At 33.8% G+C, this 26,005-nt stretch overlaps 1 protein-coding gene across 1 annotated transcript in view; it reads left to right on the forward strand.

Annotated features, from left to right (window-relative positions):
* The window catches only part of LOC142981773 (somatomedin-B and thrombospondin type-1 domain-containing protein-like), a 63,234-nt gene extending 38,113 nt beyond the window's left edge, over positions 1 to 25,121 (forward strand). The window contains exons 3-6 of the mRNA XM_076127878.1: positions 20,684 to 20,878; positions 21,242 to 21,365; positions 22,874 to 22,950; positions 24,062 to 25,121. Of these exons, the coding sequence (XP_075983993.1) occupies positions 20,684 to 20,878; positions 21,242 to 21,365; positions 22,874 to 22,950; positions 24,062 to 24,264 (599 nt within the window). The 3' untranslated portion in view covers positions 24,265 to 25,121. The remainder of the gene's footprint in view (positions 1 to 20,683; positions 20,879 to 21,241; positions 21,366 to 22,873; positions 22,951 to 24,061) is intronic.
* Positions 25,122 to 26,005: the final 884 nt, after the last annotated feature.

Below are 26,005 nucleotides of genomic sequence, written 5' to 3' on the forward strand. Positions count from 1 at the left end.
ACAATGGATCATATAGCTTATAGAGGTAATATGATATGACGTAACAGACACTTGATATGAAATTTATTTTTGATATAAAATATTATTTTGTAAAGTGGAATGTCACTTCACTTTTTGTATGTACATATTTTTAATGTTATTTGATTATTGCGAATATTTCAACGCGAATAACTTTTTACAGATATTTTCAAGTCCCGAAATACGAGCAAAAAAAATGAACACATATACAGATATAAATGGTAATGACAGAAGACCAGGGGTTATAAAAAAAAATAACCCGTAGTGGGTTAATTTTTATGTCCCTATTCTGGGCTAGGGTCTTCTCCCGTTATGATGGAGGGGATAAGCCTTGAGTCCACCACGCTGGTCAAGTGCGGGCTGGGGATTAAAATAATTTTATCAATAGTATATAATGTCAACTAACTTTTAAAGAAAGCTGCACAAAACAGAATGAAAAGGCACCATAATTGTAACACAATCTAAATATTTATTCAAAAGTTGACACTGCATCACTTCCATTACTCATTCAAAACATTTCTTACTTTAAAAAAGGTAAATTCACTTTTCAGTGAGCATTTAATTCTGGCAGGTTAATCTGAAACAAACACTAGTTGGTAGTCAGCCATGCATGCAATGAGAGTCGGAAACAAAACTCGCCACTGAGCATTTTCTTGCATTATTAATGACTGCTATAATTCCTGCTTATCCCGCTTTAATTTCCGAGGGAAACGGTACAAAAATTATACAAATCTACCGGCGTAATTCTTGAGAATTTGAATTGGAACTTGTTGAAGATTATGTACAACTCGATGTTTGTATAACTAAGCTATGGACGGTAGGTTTTGCTTGCGTTTATAGTTATTATTGTGTTCTCTTTAAACCGTGGTATGGGTATTAATTAATTATGTTGTAATAAAACAGCCTAGTAAGTATGCACAAATTAACTTTGTGTTTGAAACATAATACTATATCAACCTCCCTCTTTCATTTAGTTATTGCCTTTTAGCAACGGTTGCAGTATTACATTAACCTGCTACATAAACGTGGTTATCTAAACAAAAAAATTCTTTATTAAAATCTGAGTAGCACAAACTTTTTAGGAAAGCCTTATTAGCAGCCCAGGATTTAGTAATGAGCCTGCTAAAAAGGCAAAAGCTATACCTAGGAGCTATTACCCAAGAAATATTCTCCGTGAGTTCGTTTTTCTAGATCTTCGTTCAAAGTTATAAAACCAGTAATAGAGTGATCTTAAAGAATAATGAACATATCCCGCCGAAGAAACGCGTTATTCTCAAAGGAGCACAATCTTTTCACCCAGACACGTCTTTTACAATGCAAATACAACATTTTGTAAACTGATATTACAACGTCCCGGCTCTAGCTCTATACCCCGGTGTTCCCGGGACAGTTATGTACAGTCACAAGCAGAAAGACGTATTATATTCGCTTAGCCTTTTTTCCAAATTATGTTGGAGTCGGCTTCCAGTCCCACCGGATGCAGCTGGATACCAGTGTTTTACATGGAGCGACTGCCTATCTGACCTCCACAACCCAGTTACTTAGGTATTAATACGATACCCTTCGGTAAGACTGGTTGTCAGACTTTCAAGCTTCTGACTACTGTTAACGACTGTCAAAGATCTTCGAAAATGACAGCCGGGACCCACAATTTAACGTGCCTTCCGAAACACGGAGTAACTCGATATGTATAAGATGGTCACCCATCCACGGAACAATCTCGGCAAGCGTAGCTTAACCTCAGAGATCGATCCGCGCGGCTGTTGTAAACTAAGCCACGAGCTCTAGCACGAGCACGAGCGAAATACGTATTGAATATCATATTTTTAATATCATTTATCGTTGAAACGGTAAGAATGCGCATTGTCGTAACGACAGGTAAGTCCAGGTTATATTGAAACGCAGCAATAATCTTGTTTTAAGATTACTTACTTAGTGCGCGTAGATAATAAAGATGGGATTAATTACTAAAGCTTAGTCAAATAAGATAGACAGATAGATAAAGATTTACCCTCTTATTCATAAACACACTATAAACCTATTTTCGTTAAAAAGCTACTATAATATGTTTTCTCTTTTTCATTTAGCTAAGGAGTGAAAGAAACAAAACACTTTATAAGCCTTTCATAACTTCATATATTTTTATGAATAAGAGGGTAAGTGTATCTACTATTACATTGATGTCTATTTTCGTACTATGAACATAAAATATAATTCTATGTACATATATTTGCCCGCGACTGTACTGCAATGACGTATGAGACTATTTGTACGGTATATTCATAGTAACGTGGTAACGTTGTCCAATCCCGTATATTCAATGCTTAGATTTATGACATACAGAACGGCTTTACAACAATAGTTAGTGATTTATAGACTTCATTATGATATTGAGGTTTAAGTCGTTGTGATAAGGGTAAAATAGTACCTATAACACCGGCAATTGCATATCTTAGCACTGATTCATGATTGACTTATTACAGTAGCATTATTACGTTTCTATGGTATCGTTTCTATATAATGTTTGTGGAAAGGACTGGCTCTAAAAGACTTTTAGTTTATCAATGAAAAAAACAAACGAAAAGACTTGTATACAAAAGCGCAATTTTTCACTGAACTTAACTGGTTTATAAAACCGTATAAACTATGCTTTAGCTAGATAAATTGATTTTTTAATAAGGCCGTCTAGTAAGAGTAGAGCGCTTTTTCTGATAATGCAATAATATAACCTTTGCTGTGCTTTGATTACCGTCATACTACAGATTAAGACAGTGTATAACAGTAAAATTAAGTGTTCATAACTAGATATCGCAATTAAGTCATTTATCAGTCTCTGGCAAAGGGAGTAAAATTGTCTATGCTCAGCTCGTAAATTAAGATGCATCGACAAAAAATTCAATCTTTCGAAGTTAAAGAGTGCACGCGATCGTTTTTTTGTTGCTAAAAGCTTTCAGCTTTCACTTTAAGTGCAGTTGAAAGGCCAGAGTTTTCAGAGCAGTACAACTTGCATTTTTATTACTACTGAAAACTTTGAAATTCAAGGATTTAAATCTTTTAAACTATTTTCCGCAAAATTGTATTGTTTCTACGTTTTGCTCCTGTTCCAGAAAGTCTCATTTAATACGGAACAAACATATCGGCTTACTACTGAGAACTCTATTTCTACTAGGAATTCGTTCGACGAGGAATTGATAGAACCTGTTATCACAGAGACAGTTACGTTCCCGCTTGAAATAAACACAGTTTGTAATATTTCCTGTAGTGTGCCCATCCCTAGTGCCTAAGCCTGTTAGTCCTACAGAAAAAGCGACTCTACAAAGCGACGGACGTCGGAAGCGCTTCACAAAAAAAAAGAATAAACTAAAGCGGTTGAAATTCAGCCAGCGTCTACGTCCAAAAAAGAAAAAAACACACGCACAATATGAATAATAGTTGTGGGTCGTTAGTATGTAGATGTTCACATTTCTTATTTATTCTACAGACACGATTATAAGTCCCGCTATATAAAGCTGTGTACACAAAACAATTTCCCCAACAATTTTTCTCTCCCGTAATTTGTCGGCGAGTACAAAAGCCCGTCTTTATTTTAACACAGCCGTAATATGGCCTTTCTTGTATGTAAAACGCCTTATATAATTTTAGTGACGAAAGAATTTCTTTCTGAAAGGGAATGTGTAAAATATTTTTACGAGGGATATAAAGACAAAGACTTTCGGTTGTTGCCGTTATTATTATGATATAAGAGACTCAAAAATGTCGTGTTATGCTAAGAAATATGATTATTTTTAAAGGAAATTGTTGCGTACGTGCGAGTTATTGCTATGAGGAAATTTATAGGCGCTAATAAAAATTTGAATTTTATTTGCAGGTGCTTTAATGTATATTTTATGTGTACAGACGATTTTCACGATAGTAGTAAAAGTTTTACAATGTATCTTGGGCGTTCCTCAGATAACATGAGATTACTATTACATTTTTATGAAATTTCATAAAACTATCACAAAATTAAGTTTAATCCGATTCTAGACTAATTTGTATAAAAATGCTGACTGAATGGCAGCTAAAAGCGATTATCTGTGGTTCCTATAACTTGAAAGGCAGTAACTATTAAGAGAATCCAATGAAATTAGCGTCTTAACTTCAACGTTCTTTAGGAGCTTAAACGATCTGCTTTAAACGGATAGTGCGAAATGGCGGTAATATCTTGTCTTTTAAAATTTCTCTTTTAGTCATTTAAAATAGTTAATTTTGTATGATAAAGACAATTAAGAAAAGTGGTTATACTTATCTATCAACATACTATGAAAGTACATATTTAAATATAATATAGGAATTTACCTAATAATAAGATAATATGTGGATTATTGTAGACGTAAATGAAGTAAGGGAATTTTGTAAAGATCGTATCCAAGTAGTATAGAGAATACTAGAGAAGTCTATCCCTTTAAGAAAAAAAGTGTGATTATGTCTATATATGTTTGTAATTTAGCAAGTACGTAAAGATGGTTCTTTAATAAAATTCTCTTACATCCGATTCACTTGTAACTACAGCAAGTAATAAAAGCTAGACGTCTAAATATTGCATTGGAAAACAAACAAAAAGTATTGAATTCATTTCTTCAATCGATGGTTCTTGAAAAACTTTTACTCTGAGTCTATGTATATTGAATTTCCTTTGAAGGTAGTTATTGCAGTGTAGCTCGATATTGCACTGGTTTTTTCTACTTTCAGCGTTGGGTGGTGATTGAAGGGTTAATGGTTTTATATTTCAATGAACTGCGCCAGCTGCGCGCTGAAACTTTTAATGAAAAATATTGAAAATTGTGCAAGTTTATACTTAGATGTTTTTGTTGATTATAAGGGTTGAGGAAAGTCGTTATTGTATCTGGTTGGAATAATGAAGGAAACAATGTACGGATATTTGATGTGACGATGCTTTTGTGAAATAACAGTAATACATTATTGTACTCGTTAACATCTATCGACATTGACATATTGTAATCTTGTTTTGCAAAACAATGGAATACCTATCATTTATATGTATGTTCTCAATCAAATCTCAATTCATTGTGACTGAAAAAGGTATTTTTTTATTAATCAATCATAATATATATAAACATTTTTAAAATGCAATAATGGATTAACTTTCTATGATCCATCGAAACTCAACTCAATTTTTACAAAATCAACCGTATATTTACTTACGAAAAACATCGTCATTGGTCCGTAAAATCCTTTCTGAATATAATAGCCCCCCAATTCTAGACGCTGACCGGTAAAAGGGACCTTTGAACTGAATACAGAATTTTATAGTAAGCAACGTACCGTATTCCAGGGAATTCTTCCGAATCGTTGTATTGGAATCGTTGGAGATATTTCTCGAAAATTCTCGAATTCTTACACAAAGTTCGAACGCAAAGTTTCGCTTTGTAGTATGGAAGTGATGTAAAAGCGAATTGCACAATCCTTTATGTTCTAAGAGCCAATATGTTTCAAAGTTTACTAAGATTTTGTTCCTTGAAGTGTGGAGTTTATAGAAGTTTATCTAACTGTGAAGTAGTTTTGAAAATAATGTTTGTGGGAAGCAAACTGACATAGCGTGTATAATAATTAATATAACTTTTACTAATAAAGGTATATTGACAATTATTAATCACTAGCTGACCCGCGCAACTTCGCTTGCGTCACTTAAGAGAATGGGTCAAAATCTTCTCCGTTTTTGTAACATTTTTCGTTGCTACTCCGCTCCTAATGACCGTAGCGTGATGTTATATAGCCTATAACCTTCCTCGATAAATGGGCTATCTAACACTGAAAGAATTTTTCAAATCGGACCAGTAGTTCTTGAGATTAGCGCGTTCAAACAAACAAACAAACAAACAAACAAACAAACAAACAAACAAACAAACAAACAAACAAACAAACAAACTCTTCAGCTTTATTATATTAGTATAGATTTACTAACTTAGACTTGTCAGAGTTCATCCGGGTATAGAAACATTTAAGGAATTTAATCCCGTTGATTCTATTCCAGTGAGAATTGTGATCCCATCGATCTAATACAAACCTTGTCCCAATAATTATTATAAAAATGTTTTTTTTTTTCAAAAGTTATGCGCGCACAAACATTGGAAGCCGCTGCTTTATCTACCAAGGTAAAGATACTTACATAGTTAGATATTCGTATGTAAGTATTGCTTCTATACAAGCAAGTTCCCCAATCCAATTGCTTCAAGAATTCCCTCTCTACTTTCATCTTTTGACGTTCGCTCAAGTTGCACTCAGCTCAAAAGATGTTTTCCAGCTTGCTCTTGATAGTTCCTATAGAGATTAAAAGAAGGTAGAGATGTTTTTTGGCAATTGATGTTCTGACTAGTAGGTAGAGAAGCCTCGTTAATTATGCTTTGCAGCTTGGTTTGGATAAGTAGGATTTTGAAGTGTTGAGCTGTTTTATGTTCAGCTGTACTTTATCCGTGTGTTTGTGAAAATACAATCTTTCGTAGTCACATTAATATTGATTTGTAAGAAACAAGAAAGGTTACTATTTCCGTAAAAAAAGATATTTATGTCGTATTTAGAATGTGTCATATTTAGAATGATAAATAGGAAATTAAAGTAAAAAAGGAAATTAAACTAATAAAAAGAAATAAAACTGAAAAAATATTTTCAAAGCGATACGACGCTTTTTGATTTTAAATCTTATTGCACGCTTTTATATTTAAGACCGGATAGATAAAACAAATTAAAGTAGCGCTTAAAAACTATTCCACCAATTCTCTAAAACACACGTCAAAGTGATTTAAATCCTAAATTTCACTTAAAATAGACATACAAAATAGAACATTTCAGTTTCGTCGTTACTCTACAAATCTTATTTGATCACATCAATCAATAAAGCAGTTTATATACAAATCCGATTGTGTTCAATTCAGGAGCTTACTTCGGTCCATATTAGGACGGTACACGTAAACCGGATTGTATCGTAGGATACGTTTATTATTCAATATTCCCTGTATTTTCCACTACATTACATTGCCAGCAATTATTGGAAACGATAATGTATTGAATAATATAATAACAGTGTAACTGACGGTGGGTAATGGTACGGAGAAAATAGTATGAATGCTTGTAAGTTTGTGTTCTGTTGGGCTCGTTGACTGGGGTATGATGAATTACGTTGTTGTTTGTGACAGTACAGAATATTGTAGATTGTTGTAGATGTGTCGTTTTTAACTGTTTTGTGCTGGGAGTATAATAAAAATAGTATAGTTTATAAGTACGTAATAGTGAATTAGTACTTTAGTACTACTTGTTTTCATTATGTTAGGTGGGATACGACTTCATCTGCCTTATTAAATAGGTTGATACATCGAGAAGTTTAAGTTCAGCATTAGAAATTCTATAGAATTTTGATATTATTATAGACCTTTATTACAGGTTTAAAATACTGGATAGGAATGTTTCAATTGAATAAAAATCGAATTTCAATAGTTAACGCTCCGGTATAAGTACTCAAGCTTTTGTGAAAGAAGAAAGTTAAAAAAAAGCAGTATTACCAATTTCTCACTCACTCGACATTTATCCAAACCAGCCAGGACCACCCCAATTGTCTCCAATATTACCATAATATTACCCAAAAAAGCCTGTTTCGATGCATTTACATCACGCCTACATTCATCCCCATAACGCTTAGGGGTTGAATACAATACGAAAATTAAATTTTTAGAGGCCATTGTCACATTTACAATTCAAACAACCTCCTTTGTTGACGTACTTACGAGATAATGCTTTTGTTTTTTTTCTTTGATCCCATTGATATTGTTCTCTTTGAGTTCTTTTTTTGAACATTTGTCGTCTCTTTCTTATTAAAGACGTTTGTGTGGAATAAAAGCGGTCAGATATTAATTTGGTGTGTTCGAAATATGAATGAGTTTGTTTGGGACGGCTACGATTGTTTTTAAATGAGTGATCGTGAGATTGCAAAACAGTCTTTTGAGCTTTTGAATTTGTGATTCATAAAACGGTTTTGTGGGAGTCGAGAAAGAAAGAAAAAAGTGAAAGTCAGACAACCATTTTGACCGAGGGGTGTCGTGTTATAACCCAGGTGACTCGGTTGTGGAAGTCCGATAGGCAGTCTAATTATGGTATTTAGTTGCATCTGGTAAGACTGGAAGCCGATTCTAATAAAGTTGTTGATAACGGTGATATTGTAAAAAAATGCCCAGTAAAAGGACAATAATTAAAATGAAGCCTGGAGCTATATTGATTCGTAAGTTTACCTAAATGAAAGGATTGTTTCATTCATATAAATATTATTCCAGCGAAAACACTTTTGTAGCTAACGGTTAAAACATTTCGAGATAAAATGCATTCATAACCCGTATACACTTTGAAATTGAAACAGTTTTATCTAAACTATTATGAAATGGTTGCGAAACTGTAGTTGCATAAAACCATTTTTATTTGTTCAGAGTTGAGTACACATTGGAATGTGACTGGAAAAAAAACATTAATTAATTAATTTTTATTTCATATTTAGTTTAATAAAATCATTTTCAAGAACTAGCGTCACATATTTTTAGAGTTGTGACCTCGTGCGTAATGAAGTCAGTAATCTATAATAGTAGTAATCTATGACTCTATAATAATTATTATTATTTAGTACATATATAAAATCATGTTTCCCATAAGGGGTAGGTAAAGACGAGATAAGTCCTCATTTAGTATTATACGGCAAAATTTTTCAACACCTACACATTATACAGAGTGTATTCATCTTACACAGTATGTTCTATTTATACAGTTGTCTTCATCTTATAAGGGATGATCTCATATAAGAGGTGTTTCCATCTTATACAGGGTGTTAGGGTTCATGAGATGGTGCTCATTTGTTTTGATGTGAGGTGAATCTTCGCAAATGGCTCTCAGTGCTTTAAAGTAAGAAGAGTATAGTGGGAACTTGTGTTGCCCACTTTAGTACGTAGTGGAGACATTACTTTTGTTTTTGATGTTGAAATTATATGCAGGTATAATAAAGGGGATAAAGGTGGATTTTATTTTATTATAGGTCCTTTTTAGCAGAAATAAATTGGTGTAGGAGACAGTACTTGAATGTTGGATGGTACAAAAGCTACTGTGATTTTGCATAAAGCTGCTTTAGATTAAAACCATATTTAGAATTTTAAAATTTAGAAGAAACATATAGAAACTAAACTTTATGTTTATTTTCTATATGTTTATGTAACGTATGGGAAGTTTTTAAGGATCGTACCAAGTTGCCTTCTTTGGTCTTTGCCTACAAGGCGTGATTGTATCTATGTATGAATGAAAAGTATGGAAAATTTTCTTCATATTTAGATTTCAAATTCGCCCTCTCTCATAAATTGATTCAGTTACTTACTGGAAATTCCGCATACAAATTCAAACTCAACAATAAATCACAGATTCGTTGTTTACGTAAAAATAACCTTTATTTACTTAACTACGGCTCTAATACCCTTCTCTCTTTGTCTAATTATTCAACTTAATTGAAGTTTTGTTTTGGGACCCAAACTCAGGGCTCCACGCTTCCAAAAAGATATGCGCCGTTTAGAACACCGTAATGTGGCCAAGTTAAAAAATAGCTTCGGAAATTAGGTGGTTTTTTGTCGCATTTGTCAAATTATTGCTCCGTCTTCTATTATATATAAAAATGAATCATCGAAATGTATGTATGCTTATGCTTATGGACAACTAAACTATTTTTTTTTTAATTATTTGTAGCCAAGAGACCAGTTATCAATGGATCAAATCAATGGTCACAAAGTTTCCGCGGAAAAATTAATTAACCGGATATATTGTACCACACACGGATAAAACCGAGCCAGTCCGCTATTTAAATAAAATAGATTTTTATGTGTTGAATGTGTTTGAAAATACGTTTGAATTATGATTGTCATATTTTTATTTCTGGTACGTTTGTTGTGCGTTGTGCGTGATGTCGAATGGTTTTTCATAGAAATTGTTAACATGATTTATATTTAATTGTTTTTTTATTCAGATTTGATATTCATTGACAACGTTTACAAAGTTCATAGCTACAGCATATTTTGTTGTTTAAATGAATTTAGAATGTATTTTAATAACTGCTACTGTTGTGTAGTGGGGTAGTGTTGATCGTCTGCTGTTTGTGAGAATGTTAGGTTCGATTCCTGCGTCAGTCAAAGAACTACAGATCTCTTTTAATTTATGTTAGAATTTTACTCAATAGTACTCCGTGGTTTGATAACGTGCCCGGTATATATTATGTCAATAATAGACTCGCCCCTAATACCCCATGTATAACAAGGGGCGAGGCTAACATTGGAAATAGTGAAACGTCAGTGTTTTTAATACGCTTCTGCCTATCCCTTTGACTATAACTTGCGTGATACTATGTCTGTATTTAACTATTACCTATTAGATATTTCACCCACCTAATTTTTCAACTTCAATTTTGAAATAAATCGTAACCATCGATATTTAAAGACCATAAATTATATCACAAAAAGGGGTAAGCTCATTAGTCATACGGTTTGATTACGACCTCTAATTTGCGAGCCGTGGCCTTTGCCAAGAACTTCATTAAAGCATGTCAATACTCGCGAAATGCCCTCGTACTGCGTTTTTCCTTTTGCAAAGAACCTCGAAGTTTATTAGTAGTTTTGCGTTTGTTTCGCTTTCCAGCGAGGCGCCGTTAGATGTGTTTGAAGTCAAAGCGAGTGGTGACATGAAAATGTGACATTGCGATATTTTTCTGGTGTTGTTTTTGTTTTTGAGTTTTTGCTTTTTGACGGGATGTTTTATAGGTCTTTTATTGTTTATGGTGTCGTACAATGGCAAAGCTTTCTATTACCTTAAGTAAATTCGCAGAGTAATTTTATGACCCGTGTCTGTCCCACTTAAGGTTAATTTTAATAGGATTAATTAATCTTAATCTAGATAGGATTTGTCATATTAGAATAAATAATAAGATGCCAGGAAAAGTAGGTACGTAAATTCCAATAAGATTAAACCTAGCAATTTGTAAACCACAATTCCAATAAGATTAGTCCTAGCACCTGTAAACCACTACGAATGACTACCTTCTTGTAAGTATTTAGTAAAGATTTATAAACTAACCATTTCAAAAAACAATTGTCGAATTAGGTATTTCTTACTTTAAACTTTGATTTCTTATCAAAGGGGTACCTAAACTTTGGAGAATAAGGTAGGCAGTAGCCTTAAATGAACCTTATTCTCCAAAGTTTAGCCAAGAGCATTCTTTTAACAGTTTAAGAACAATTAACTAAACAACAAAAGGGTTTAAACGCCACAGTATCTGAACTAATATATCTTTATATTCAACGTTTATTAGTCCTAACTGCGTAATATTTCGTTAAACGACAACGAATAGCTGCTAATCCATTAAGAAGGAACAAGCCGACTGAATTAAAACACTAGGCTTAATAATATATACTAAATCTAAATGAGCCCTTGTTCCTAAATGTAGCTGATACTAGGGAAGGCGCCCATAGCCAGTTGCGCTCACCGGTCGGTAAACGATCTGTGGGTTAAGCAATCCTTGGCATGGTCACTTCATAGATAGGTGACCGCATAGTGGTATTTGAACTGAACAACCGGGACCGACTTTTAACGAGTCCTCCGAAGCACCTAGACTTCGGAGGACACGTTAAAAGTCGGTCCCGGTTGTTATCTACAACGATAAGAATAAGAAGAAGACTAGGGAATAAATTACGCTATGCTATTGTTTTGTATATAAGTAAGCTTATCTATATCCGTACTTATTACGTATAAACTTAGAATCCCAACTAATTTAATACCAGGTTATTTTGTCCTTCATTAACGTGAAATTGACGAAACTATTAGGACAAAATTTAGCAAATGTTAGATTATTTCTAATTGGAAAATTAGATTCTCTATTACCTTATGTTTGTTATATTTTCAAGAATAAAATAAAATGGTGAAATTGTAAGCATGACTTAGTAGACAGACTGACTGACATCACTTAGTAACTCTGTGTAGTGTACATACAATATACCTAAATTAATAATGTGCCCAGTTAATAAATGTGTTAAGTCAGGATGTTCTTTTATTGCTACAAATATCTTCCCGAGCATTTGTCAGTTTTAGCCATGCTTAAGCAGTTGTTTTGCTTACCTTCCCACAGCTTAGAAAATTACCAATGTCAATTATTTAATCCCGGGAACTGCATCCGAAAACTCATGTTCAACAGTTGAATTAAAGTCGATGCATATTAATATAATTGAATAAAAATCATGGTGTTTCAAAGAAACCATGAGCCTTAATCTCCAAAAACAAACGAGTATTATTCCCAAGACGTAAGCGGAACAAACCAAAAGGCATTACTTATTTACATTGCTAATTGGCAGTGTCGTTTTAATGCAATCTTCCATTGAGATCCTGCGATTGTGTTCTTGTATAAATGACTACTTAATTAACTACGTGGATTGATGGTTAATTATTTAGTTAGTCTCTTTGTGTGTTGTTTAAGAAGATTGTGCCGTTTACTTACGAGTTTAAGATGTGGAATTTGTTTACTTGAGATTTTAAGCTGTGATTTTGGGAACATTTTGATCTGGTTGACTTTGAATTGTAAAGTGGAAAATTTGTTGTAAAATAAACGCGAATATTAATACGTACTAGCCGTCTCATTTATAACATTAAAACCACGTCTTGCATAAATAAAAAGTATAAAAAGTTTTAGTATATATTTAAAGCACAATTTCTTAATCAATTTTGTTTTTTTTTGTGATAGCACTTTTTTTTTCTTCTGCTTAATCTATGTATATAAATTGCGGAATCCTAAACTTTGATCATAATGTATTAAGCCTGTTTAGATCCTATAAGTTTCTTAGAGTGTTTAAGAACTAGAGTAATTTCTACCTAGATTAATTAATATTAGAAGCACCTACTACTAAAATATAGTTGTACTATAACTACTTAGCAGTTGTCCTTATACCCGTTTATCCAAACACTCGTATGAACGCGAGTATTCGCGTAAGCTCTCGACTCTCTATTAAGATATTACACAGCTGTTTGCACAACAAATGAATTGATATTACACACATACACACACACTGACATACATAGTGTTGCCATCATTGAAATTAAACCGCATTACTGGGAAAAATAATATAAAACACATAGTAGTCTTGCCAACGTTGAAATTAAACCGCATTTTAGGGAAAAATAAAACAATATAGATACAGACATACACAGTACTGCTGCCATTTTTGAAACTAACCTGCATTTTGGTTAAAAAATAATACAATACACAGACATACTCGTATTACAAGGTAGTGTTGCCATCATTGAAATTAACCCGAATTTTGGGGAAAATTTCATTCGGTATTTCCATTTTCATTATGAGTTAGGACGCTCTTGGCTTTGCATTGCACGTTTTAGGTCAGCCCGGGGAGAAAATGTAGGGAATTTGTTTTGTGCACCGAAGAGCGAGGGTTAAGTTAATTTTACATTTTATTCTACTCGTAAAAGAAATACGAATCAGGTTAACGTTTTTCGTGTTTTAAGACAAAATCTTTCTTCTAAAAGAATCTTAGCTAAAGAGTACAGGGATGAAGTAACACTGTTTATAAATCACGAGAGAAAAATTATTCGTTTCAGCCTTCATTTTAAGAACATTAATTTCATATTATAAATTAAATAGATACAACAAATAACGCCTTTTTGCCAAAGGGGTAGACAGAGACCAAAGAATGGAAAAGGATATGAAAAGAAAATAAATTGCTTTTTAATATACTCAGCTGTAAATTCTTATTTAGGTACATATTCTAAATACATAATAATTAATTTCCAGTTTGCTTATACCAAAAAGTAATATAGTTATACCAAAATAAAGGTACACACTACACACGACAATGTTCCAAAAGTCCCACTTAGCCGTATATCTAATTAGATAGCAACTCGGGGAAGCTTCTCGTTAAAATTAGGTCAAATCTCGTTGACGGCACTGAGCTCACCTTATTGTATGTCGTACATTCATTGTCGTGTATTAAACTTTATCAGGGTAGTGCATGAATTTGAGTATAAAGCCGTAGATGTATAAAACTCTATGTATTTGACCGAGAGTTTTGCCTGGCAGAATAGTTTCGTGTCTCTATCACGATAGTTTCATATGATTAAATTGTTTTTTGCTAATATTCTTTGCCACAAAGACGTTTCAGTGTTTGTACCACGAGCATCAAATATGATGATAAATAAATAAATACTTTTGGACAACTCACACTCGGTCATCTTATTCCAAACTAAGCAGAGCTTGTACTATGGTAACCAGACAACTGATAAACATACTTATATACTTCTAAATACATACTTATATAGATAAATTAACATCCAGGCTCAGAACAATTACTTGTGCTCATCACACACATATTTGTCCCGGGTGGGATTCGAACCCGCCACACGCGGCGATTGATGACGATGACGATGCATTAAGTGTTAGAAAATTAATTATTACCGTTCTCTGGAACTACTAATTTAAGAAGCTTGGTTAGCAATAAATTGAGAATAGCTTTAATCCCGAAAAAGTCAAAAGCGAACTCATGTTTTTAGGTTCGTTATTGAGTTACCTAAATTAAAATGATCTCTACAATTTCAGCTATCACGCAATTATATTGTATTATTTTACAATATATTAACTATTACTATTATTAGTTTATTATCATTTTAAAATATTTACATCAATAAACGAAATATAATTTTATAATTAACAAAAGTAATACTAAAAATATAAAGCGGTAATATTAAAATAAACTATTATATAATTAATAATTAATTATTAATTTCCATTTCACTATTTATATCTCAATTGTTCTCATCTGTAATCACAGTATCAATAGTATCTAATATACATTAGGTATATGTTTCCGTTATTAGACCCATCGGATTTGTATCCATAGATGTCATGTCTTGCATACAATTGTGCTCACGATTAGATGGACATTATTCACAATAGCAACATACCTATGCTTATATTGGGGTAATTTATCTGAGTGGTTAAAGAGAATACGATACCTAGAGACTAAGTAAATTGCTAGTAATGTCTGGAAGGCCGATATTCTATAGTATTTTCGTCTGATTAATTGTTCGTACTAATAGGAGTATCCCACTGCTGTCCAAAAAACTTTTTATCAGCCCTTTCTAATCAGTCCAGTGATTTTCACCCCTACTTCACTCGTGGTTTTGTCGTGCCGGTACGTCTTTTCTCAGGGTATGCAACTGTAAAAATAAATACTGGAAACGTTTTTATTATATCTTCGGTATTGTTATTGTGTTTTAAATCTTTAGTAACTTCAGTAGCTCGATACTATACCATTATCGACTATCGACAATCGGCTCCCGAGAAATCTTGTTTGAAAATCTGGTCAGCGCCTCTAACAGGCGACGTAGGAACTATTTTGGCAGTACATTTTAAATTTCAAACTGTAGATAATCGACAGTACCGAATATAGAGAATCGCGCTACAGTAAACATAAAAGTAACAAAACAATCGACCAGCATCGACCGAAAAACACAAACTATCTTTCGTTTAATGTAGTTTAAACTAAGCTTAAACGTTTTCCTTTAATTTACCAGTTTGTACAAACGTTTAAAACTTAGTGTAAGCTGTAATCAACCGATGGGATGTGATAAAAAACCAATTAATCGACGACAAGTATGCGACATGAGGAAAAGTAATTTATTCCCGACGTTCGGAGTGTATGGATAATGGATATAGTTTAAAGTCTGGTTTGTGAGCTGCAGTTTAGAAACTGGACGGGAATAATGGTTTATTAATAAGATTTTCTGCCTTTAGATACATTGTTGTGTAAATGGTTACTACATGCGTCTGAATGAATAAAAATGTTGTTCAATAATTATTTTCTCTGTTCGTTTGATGATAAGACTTCGGTTGAAATGAGACACAGTTGAGGTTTTAAGTTTAAGTTCAGCTAATAATTTTTTTAAAAAATTTACTGTAACTACTAAAAGTTTAATAAAACATATTTCCAGTTTTATTTAAAGTGTAAACCACACGTTTATTTATTAATCAAACCGAAATAAGAGTGCCTGTATCTTATTTTACCTCTATTAACTAAAGCATATTCTTAGCATCAACTGTATCTATACCAAAACCTCCCCAATTTATTTAATGAATGATTACATCATAGTGAATTACCAGGATACAGGCATTAACCAGTTGTATACAACTGCATGCCTGCTAATAAATAAATAAAATAAAATAAATTACCCTACAAATTAAAACTTTCTCCAAAAGCAATAAGGAAAAGCGAACAAGAAAATTGAGTCATCAAATAGCAATACTTCAGGTATTACATACTTCTGTACTCAATAAATTGTGAATCGGCCGCGAACGAACTCCGTTCCGATGATAAATGGCCTCTTAAGGCCATTTTATAGACCATTACCTCGATCGGGGCCCGTGTTCCAACATTCTAAGGCCTTGCCACGACATTTTTGAATATATTGTACATAATATCACGCCTGTTATACCTGAAGGTTTAGGTAGAGCTATACCATAGATATATTTTAGTATCCGTGTAGTTTTGATCACATTTTTCTCAGTTGTTGTGAAGGTAATATACAATTTAATGATTTGAAGGTATCTTAACTTCAAATACTAGCATTACATACATACTAATGTAATATCACACCTGGAATACCCGAAGGCTTAGGCAGAGGTGGTTTTAGCTTTTTTTTAAACACATTACTGGCTCACTGCTGGGCAAGGGTCTCCTCCCAAACGAGGGACGGTTTGGCCTTGAGTCCACCATCCCGGCCAAGTGCGGGTTAGACTTTGAACGCTCTCAATAAACGTATTAAACAAATTTTAGACTAGAGATTTTCATTACGTTTCCTTTACCGTTAGAGGAGGTGACAATTATTTCTAATACACACGTAATTTGGAAAAGTCATTGGTGTGTCTCGGGTTCGAACTCGAAACCTCATGATCAACAGTCGGATACTTACCAACCGTTTCACAGCAGCAGTCAAAAGTAACATATCGTTTATTTAATAACACAGGATTGTTTTACGGTAATAAATCTTGAGAGAGATTTATTTGGCCTTGCCCTGAAGCAAATGACCTGGCAAATTGGTGCTATAGACCTGAATGTAGTGTTGGATTTCAGTTTAAGCTCCATTGGTTTTGTTGCTTGTTTTAAATTATACGGGATTTTTGGCAGGCACAGGATTTGCCGTCGGGTTTGTATTCAAAATGATTTTTTCGTTAGTGTGTTGGCTGCCTCTGTAGCGTGGTTAGAAGTGTAACCGACTTTACTATTTAATAGCGTTTAAACTCATATAAACAAAACGCTATTGAATAGATAAACTACCGCTTTGTACTCAGAAACTGAGAATTAGTCTTTTCCAATTAAATTTTGAATGTTCTGGAGTTTGGTAAAATGCCCGGTATATGGCAACAGGCTAGCCCTATGCTACGTAGGACTAACACTGTTAATGGGGACTTGGGAGTATTACACCCGTTCCTACACCTTTGGGTATAACACACGTGATATTATGTATGTAATGTACGTATATAGCCATATTTTTGCTAGATCATATACCTACCTATCATATATGTATATATCTTGGATTTTGTACGATTTTCGCCAGTAAAACACATGTTTCGGTTATATTTTCGAGAGCTGACGCTCGTTTTGGATACACGAATGAAAGTCCATTGTTGATGTGCATGCAGTCTTGTGAATACTGAGTGAAATATCTTTTGTGAGACGAATAATAACAACCGTTGTTGAACTAGTTACATTTGTGTACTAGTTTTGTACTGATTATGTTTCTAAAAGATTTTGCTAGTTGTATCTACATAATGGCATAAAAAAAAAAAAAACTCAGCTAAGGACGATTTGACAAAGGAAACCTGACAAATGATTAGATTATTGTTTGGAAAAACAGATTGCTAAGCAGGATACAAAAAAAAGTTGCATCTTCATGTGTGTTTCGTCATGCGTAATGGTTCTATTTAATTGGAATAGGAACAATGATTATCATGTTACATCACATTGATGAGATCTTGCAAGAAGGTCTTCGTAACCGGAGGTCCTGTACTCCAAGGTAGTGAATGAAGCAAGGGAAGTTTTTAAGAATTGTACCAAGTGGCGATCTCAGGTCTCTGGCCTTACCATTGGGCGTGATTTTATGTATGTTTATTAGAGAATTTTATCACAATACAATGTAATATCTTTCACATTCAATCTATTTCTGTCTTTCGTAAGTAGTTTTTTACTTTTAAATCAAAGCTTACAAGCAAGAGCTATGTAACAAAAACCACTGTGTAGCGCGGTCCGGTCGATTGCAAGGCTCTGATTGCAAAACGCACAGCACTCTTGTGTAGCCTGAACACAAAACGTAGACTCCAGAAATTGTAGACAACTTTACAACCACAAAGCTTTGTACGTTGGCAAGCGTATTAGTTTGCAATTACCTGCAGCTCGATTCTCTACTACTATCGACAACGAAATTTTACACGAAAGTCCGTTGCATGCCTGAGAGTTCTTTAGAACATTTCTTAAAGGAATGCAAAGTCCCCAATCCGCAATTGACCAGCGTGGTGGACTCAAGGCCTAACCCTCTCTCAATACAAAAGGAGACGACTTGCCTAGCAGTGCTACATTAATGGGCTAAATTTCTTTAAATTACAAGCTAACATTCCACCATTAGCAACAAAAACATTCTAAATCTCTAACTAAATAAAAGGGTAAATGACAGTACAAGTTGACTCGTAAATTTCATTGTACCGCGGCCCATTCAGGCCAGCGCGGCAGCGGTGGGTTTCGTCAAACCATCCGTTCAACAGATTTTCCCGCTATAAATAAACACAGAACCTATTTGTTTCGTGTATTCACGTGAAAATACCCCGTGTTGTATAAATTCCAGTTACCTGTATTTTATTTAGCGATTTATTCACAACATTGCATTTCTGATGCCGACATCCATATTTGTAACGGCATAGCGAAATAATTGTGTTTTCGTAGAACTTTTATGCTTTTTACGTTAATTAGAGTACAATGAATATGAATAAAAATGTTTTTTTTTATGACTTTTTGTTAGGTTAAAATGGGTAATTTAACAGCTTTGATGGTTTATTGGTATTGTATAATAATATATCTGAAAATCACTAGGTCCAAGATATAATTATCATTTTGAAAACGGTATTAAGGTATTTTTGCTAGATAAGTTTCAATGATTTGGAAACAGCTTGAGTAGCGAAATAGACCCTTTCTGTTCTCATACAAAATATTTTTTCGAGAAGTGAATCATCTGTAAAAGTATTCTTTAAAAAAAATGCTTTAAACATTAGTTAACATTATCCCTCCATAGTTAATTTTCCAACAAGAATATAAAGTCCAGTATAAAAATAGCTTACTGTGGCCTGCCTTAAGAGTACTCAGCCGTTAACACGAACAAGCGTGAAAATGAGGTTATAAATACTGCAGCATTACCTTATTGAGAGCCTCTCGGCGGTGAATGGACAACTTGAATCGTTTGTTTGAAAATTATCCAGATGGTCTTAGTTTGTCAGTCGGAAATCGAAGATTATCAAAGGATTTATATCGGTGCGACGCTTGTAGAAATTTTGGGATGATTTGTTCATGTTTGCTCGTAGAACTGATTTGGTAATCTGTACAATAAGAGGCAATACTTATCTAGGAAGTGGCTATATTTTTGAGTAAAATTATGTTTTTCAACATAGTCATGTTCACCATCGCAACTCAAATAGTTAGCATCGATCAAATTATGCCTTATTTTTGTGATATTGGGCGAGCCCAGTAACAGTATTATAACTTAAAACCCATGTAATTGGTGGCAGCTAGGTAATTATTTACAACTTTATAGGTACCGATTCTTTGACTGCATATTTAAAAATGTAGTATTTTAACAAGGTTTTAAAACGCTAGGTAACTAAACCTATCTATATTTATATTAATAGACGCGTAGTATCACATAACATAGCGGTTGACTCGTTTTTTAGTCGCAAGTAATTATTCGGCTCTTACGACCCCCGTGGGTGCAATATGGCGACCCTGTTAGCAAATGAGATCTTTAATTAGCAAACATTAACCCCCCACGCGCCCCACTAAACCATAATGATGATCTGGTATTAAAGGAACACTTTTACAGGTTCAAGGTTAAATTAGATTGTCTGTTTTTTGCGTGATAATGTGAATTACGCACAAAATATTTACATTCTAATTATTTGATAATTATTTTAATACAATAATTTTGATTAAATTCCTTCATCTAATAAATACAAGCACTCAATGTCAGTTAAAGGAACAACATCATTTGCAGAATATGGAAACTATAATGCAATTATTTTTTTAAATTTTATTATGATATAGAAATAAAACGCATTTTTGTTTAATTCCTCTACTGTAGATATATTCAGAGGTGTTTAAATACACAACTTTGACGTATTTTAGTCTCCAGTGTATAATTTATCAAAGTATAACAAACGATATAACCTCCATCAACATTTGTAGTCTCTCACAACATGTCACATTTCAACCTACCAAGATCTGTAAAGGAGTCTTTCAAAACATATCTTCACTCAACCTACCTGATCATAATCTCTTGTCCCCAGTAATCGACTGCGTGGTCTCCGGCTGGGGCACCTGGTCGGAGTGCGACACCACCTGTGGGTCTGGCAGCATGGTGCGAAGCCGGCGAGTGGTGCAGGCGCCGGCTCATGGCGGCAGGCACTGCCCCTCGCTGGTGCAGCGCAGAGCTTGCCAGGAACATAGAGGATGCCCGGAGGACAGTAATGTTCCGTTAAGAGGTGAGAGCCAATTTTGTATAACTGTTTTATAATACTTGCATTTGAATCTTAAAATAATGAGTACATTACCGTATAGTACTAGAATCTTAAAAAACCTGCAATGTTTGGTTAAAGTTTTCGTCTTAGAAAGTGATTGTATCAAATAGTTTATTTTCTACTCTCCCTAAGGCGGATATGTATGAAAACTGTAAAATAATATCTAAGATTCACTCTAAATAGTAACACTATAGGTGGCTACACAAAATATTAAATATTATATTTATTTTGTCTTATTGGAAAGGGCTAGGCTAGTTCAATGTTTTTAAAATTGTAATGTTCCGAGACTAGGGGTTTAAAAAAGTATAACTTTATTATTTCGAATAGATGAGACTGCGATGCTTCTGCCCGGTGGACTATCAGTGAGCCGACACTCCAACGACACGGTGGACATCCGCAAGAACCTACGACTTCGCAACCCTGATGATCCTGAGGCTAACTCGCATAGAGAGTAAGTGCTCTTTTACATCTTGTACTGATTATTTGTACTAGTAAGTTCAGTTACTAGTTTGTAAGCTATAATATTATAATGCAACGATACATAAGCGCAATTTAAAATAAGGTAAAGTTTACGATACCTTATTTGTTAAAGCTAGGTATGTACCCGTTGTACCGCGGTAGTTTATCTATTCAATAGGGTTAAAACTCATATAAAAAACGGTATTGAATAGATAAACTACCGCTAAATGTACCTCAGAAACCGGGGGTAGTCGTTTAAAGGTGCTAAGATCGCTGTTAAAGAAATGTGTCGAGTTTCTTTACATAAGTTTGCTTAAACCAAACTTTTGCTATTGTGAAGAGACAATTTTAATTTAACGCATATGTAACACATACAATTGCGGTAGAATGATTGAATTAATGGCTCTGCTGTGGCTTTAACTATGCATTTGTACACAAATGACATTGTTCCTCAACCAAATATACTGTTCGAAAATAATCACAAAGCTGTTTGAATATTTAAAATACTTATTGCTTTGTGGCAAATATAATTTGTGTGGATGCAGAAATTCGCTTTGTAAACATCAGTGCACAATAACATAACAGTTGAAGTAAACTTTAAATAAATACGAGTATTTAATTCAACAACAGAACAAACATTTTATTTTCATAAAGCAAATCAGTGTTTAAATCAACTTTTATTTATTTAATCCACAGCTTTCCTATTAGTATGTAAATATTTTCGAATTCGTTATAGTTTTTATAGTTAAATTCAAAGAACTAAGAACTTCACGAATATTTTAATTGTGGACACTAATTACGGCAGACAACAAACAATAACTACATAGTCTACACACATATATATTATCACGCCTTTTTCCATAGGAATAGACAGAGACCAAAGACCGCTATTTGGTACGATACTTACAAACTTCAGAATGAAAATCAAATCATTTATTCATATAGGTCAAATACTGACACTTACGATAGTCAATGATACAGAGAGTAAATTTACCGCCAGTTCAGAAGGTAGGGCCAATGAGAAGAGCTGGCAAGAAACTCCTGGCCACTCGACTTTACTCCACACTTCCCTTAACTACATACATATCATAAATATGTATTCTACGAGTATGTACATAGAAGTCGACCCTTGCATACACTGGGTGATAGAAGTTTGGCATTGATTTTTACATACCACTACTCGAAGAACTAGATAATACGATGACAAGTGGATAAGGAGTACACTGGGCTACAAAAAGTTAAATCCAAATTTACAAATAATCTTCTTTCATCTTTAGGTCTTAAAATAACATAAACATTGAATATAAAACACGAAACCTAATCCAATATCATAAATTTGATATCATTTTATTTCTCAAGGAAATAGTGGTCTATCTTCAACCAAAAACTAATTTCCTTTACTAAATCATCTGAAAATCAAAGCCAGATATTTCTACGACAAATAATGTCCAAAAAGGTTTTATTTTTCTCTATGTCTCATTCCCACATTGTATTGTCCAGGTACTGTGCCCAGTTCGAGGTCACAAAGGTCTCGAAAGCTTGCCACACGGATTCCGACTATAAGGCTTTGAGAGAAGGTATGTATTTCTTTGTACGTTTTAAACTAAAGAAAATTGAAACTGGGAAAGCAATCTAGATTTTCCAAAGATCCAAAGATTGCGAAATATTGTTTAGAATGCATTTTTGAGTGGCTCTTGAAAATAGAGTTTTGTGAGATGTATAGACGGTCTATAAAGTCTGTTGAAAGAAAATAGACTGTGTGCTGAACAATTTCCAAGTATTATGATGGAATAGTGCACCGAGGGGAATATATATTTGATGTAGGAGATAAGCATACGAAACATCTTCCATAAAGCGTCTGAATTTTAGAGTCTACGAGATTTCGCGGCAGATTTTGGTACCGCGTACGTTACGATTACTAAAAAAAATGTTATACTATAAACTTTAATAAATAAGGCAAAAGAGCAATCATTTTCATCATAACGATATAATGTCAACTTCTCAGAACTGTACTAAATAGACATCGTTTCGAAATGTTACATTTATTTCTGATTCCTAGAAAATTTATCATTGAAAGCAATTTTCGAATTGAAATTAAACTATAAAAGGACAATTTTGTGGTTATTACTTTTAGCTTACTAATTGCGTACAACAAAAAAATCCACATATAGGTACATTTTTCTACGACTTTCTCTACGAAGATATCGGTTTTATTACGCTAATGAGTTTTTTTTGTGCCGTCAATCACATTAACATTGTTCAAGCTGCACAAAAGCTTCTAACATGGCGTTACAATTGTTATATTAATTGAAAACAACAAAATTCGAGCAGCGTCCAGCAACGCACTCAAGTCGCAGAGACACTGAGCTATCGGCGCATCCATGCTATACCAGCGATTCTTTACTCATAAACCTGCTGAATACTGTAAATTTGAGGCGCTCGTAGCCAGTTGCACTCACCAGTCAGTAAACGATCAGTGGGTTAAGCAAACATTGTCGCGGTCATTCCATAGATGGGTGACCGCATTATTGTATTTGAACTAGGCGTCTCCGTGCTTCGGAGAGCACGTAAAACGTCGGTCCCGGTTGTTGTCAATTAAGATAACAGTCGCTAAGCCATGTCAAAGGCCTACCATACGATTAGTAGCAGTAGTAAAATGCGGCTTTAAAAATATTTTTTGTCTCCTAGGTGCATCAGTATGCGTGCTCTGCGAGACAGCGGCTCTTCGCCGTGATCTGAAATGGCGCTGCAGTGGCCACGGCGTCCCCGGCCACGCGACAAGGTTCTACGCGTTGGTAGCTCCTCATTGCCACGGCAAGTGGGTGAAGGCACCACAAAACCCTGACAAACGAAGCGATTGCTGCACCAACCCTGATTTTATTTTCGTCTAAGACCTGGGAGCATGTGTTCTTTGTTTGCCGATAGTTCTGATTGGAAGGTTTTTGACAAAGTTAGCATGTTTTGGTGGTTCGTGCTGTCGTTTAAATAATGATATTCGTGGTTTATTTGATAATTACGTTAAAGTAACATTTTGAACAATAAAAATAGAATTATACTGTGTTATTAAAACTAGTAAGTATTTTATTGGATGACAAGAAGATTAAGTTTTGGTGAGTTTACATTAGTACGGATGGTTATCAATCACAAAATGTTACTTGAAAATTCATGATCATTTACTTGAAAGGGTTCAATGAACCGTAGGTGAAACACGAATGTCATTATTTAAGCGATCAGTACACTTATGTAAAGTTTATTAGATTTCGTTTGAAAGGGAATAGGGATGTCGCCAAATTGAATAAAATTGGGTTCAATCAACTTTATAATAGATTTTTTTTCTTTTAAATTTTGTCCGAATACTATGGTTATTTTTGTAATTCTGAACTGTAGAACGTTTGAAATAAATTGGATTGCGTATTGCTCTTGAAATACTGAAAAACATGAAATGAATTACTTACTAAGTAAAGTGTAAATACATCGTATCGTAATTATTAAATTGTGTACCACGAAAATGAAAGTTCTTTAAAATATAAGTTAAATTGTACCAGTGTGAAAAAAAATATCAAGAAATAAATTTTAGTTAATTTCTACTTAAGAATATTTTAGACAAACCTATGAGTTTTGTATTTAAGTAACGTGTAATATTAGAAATAATTTTGATAATACTTAATTGTAACTAGTATGTGCAGACATATCTTAAACGACTTATGTAAATAATAATGTTAAATAAACTCATTATGAAATTGAATAATGGTTTTCTTTTACCCGCATACTTCTATACTAGTAAATATAAGGCTGAAGAGTTTGTTTGTTTGAACGTGCTCATCTCAGGAACTATTGGTTCGAATGTATAATTTTTGTTTAAAATAAGTAGCATTGAGGAGGGCTTTAATATCCGTATGCTATCATGGGAGTGGAGCACAACAGGGAAATAGACACACAGACATTTAAAGAGAGTTTCGTACCCAATAGTTGCAGCTGTTATCTCCGTGAACTATCGGATAAATCTGTGCTAAGCAATCTCCGAGAAAAAATTTAGTAGTAAATACGAAAATCACTAAATGATTTCAATTCAAAATCATTAGACAATTTCGGGAAAATACTTATAACGCTTTAAAACCAAACAGTACACACATTCAACAAAAAAAGCAGACAAATGCGTCAAAAAAATCACAAACACCACTGCATAAATTGGCTATGCAAACAAGAGCTTACGATTTCTCCTAGCACCTACAAAACCTTATAACGGGGTTACTTAAGTAGATAAGAGAGACATGTAAAGTTTGAATGTTGTTCCACCGTCAGCGGTTCTGTACCTGTTCAATTAATTATGTATGTACAGTCACGTACACTCATCTAGGGTGCATTGAACCCTACAAGTGTCGCAGACAAATTAAATGTATATTAGAAACAACTTCGACAGACTGAAGGGAATATTATACATGGGAAAGTTAGAAAAATATTTGAAGAATGCTGAAAATAAAACTAGGACTTTTGTTGACGCAATAAAAGTCAGTATTTAAGTTCAATTAAATATAAGTAAGTACAGTATTATTAGAATCACTTATCATTTCAACTTAGACTTAGGGTGTTTTATGATTTTTTATATTCATAAAAAGTACAGGTAACGCCTGG

Source organism: Anticarsia gemmatalis, chromosome 20 (assembly GCF_050436995.1).
Source record: "Anticarsia gemmatalis isolate Benzon Research Colony breed Stoneville strain chromosome 20, ilAntGemm2 primary, whole genome shotgun sequence".
NCBI classification, from domain to species: Eukaryota; Metazoa; Arthropoda; class Insecta; order Lepidoptera; family Erebidae; genus Anticarsia; species Anticarsia gemmatalis.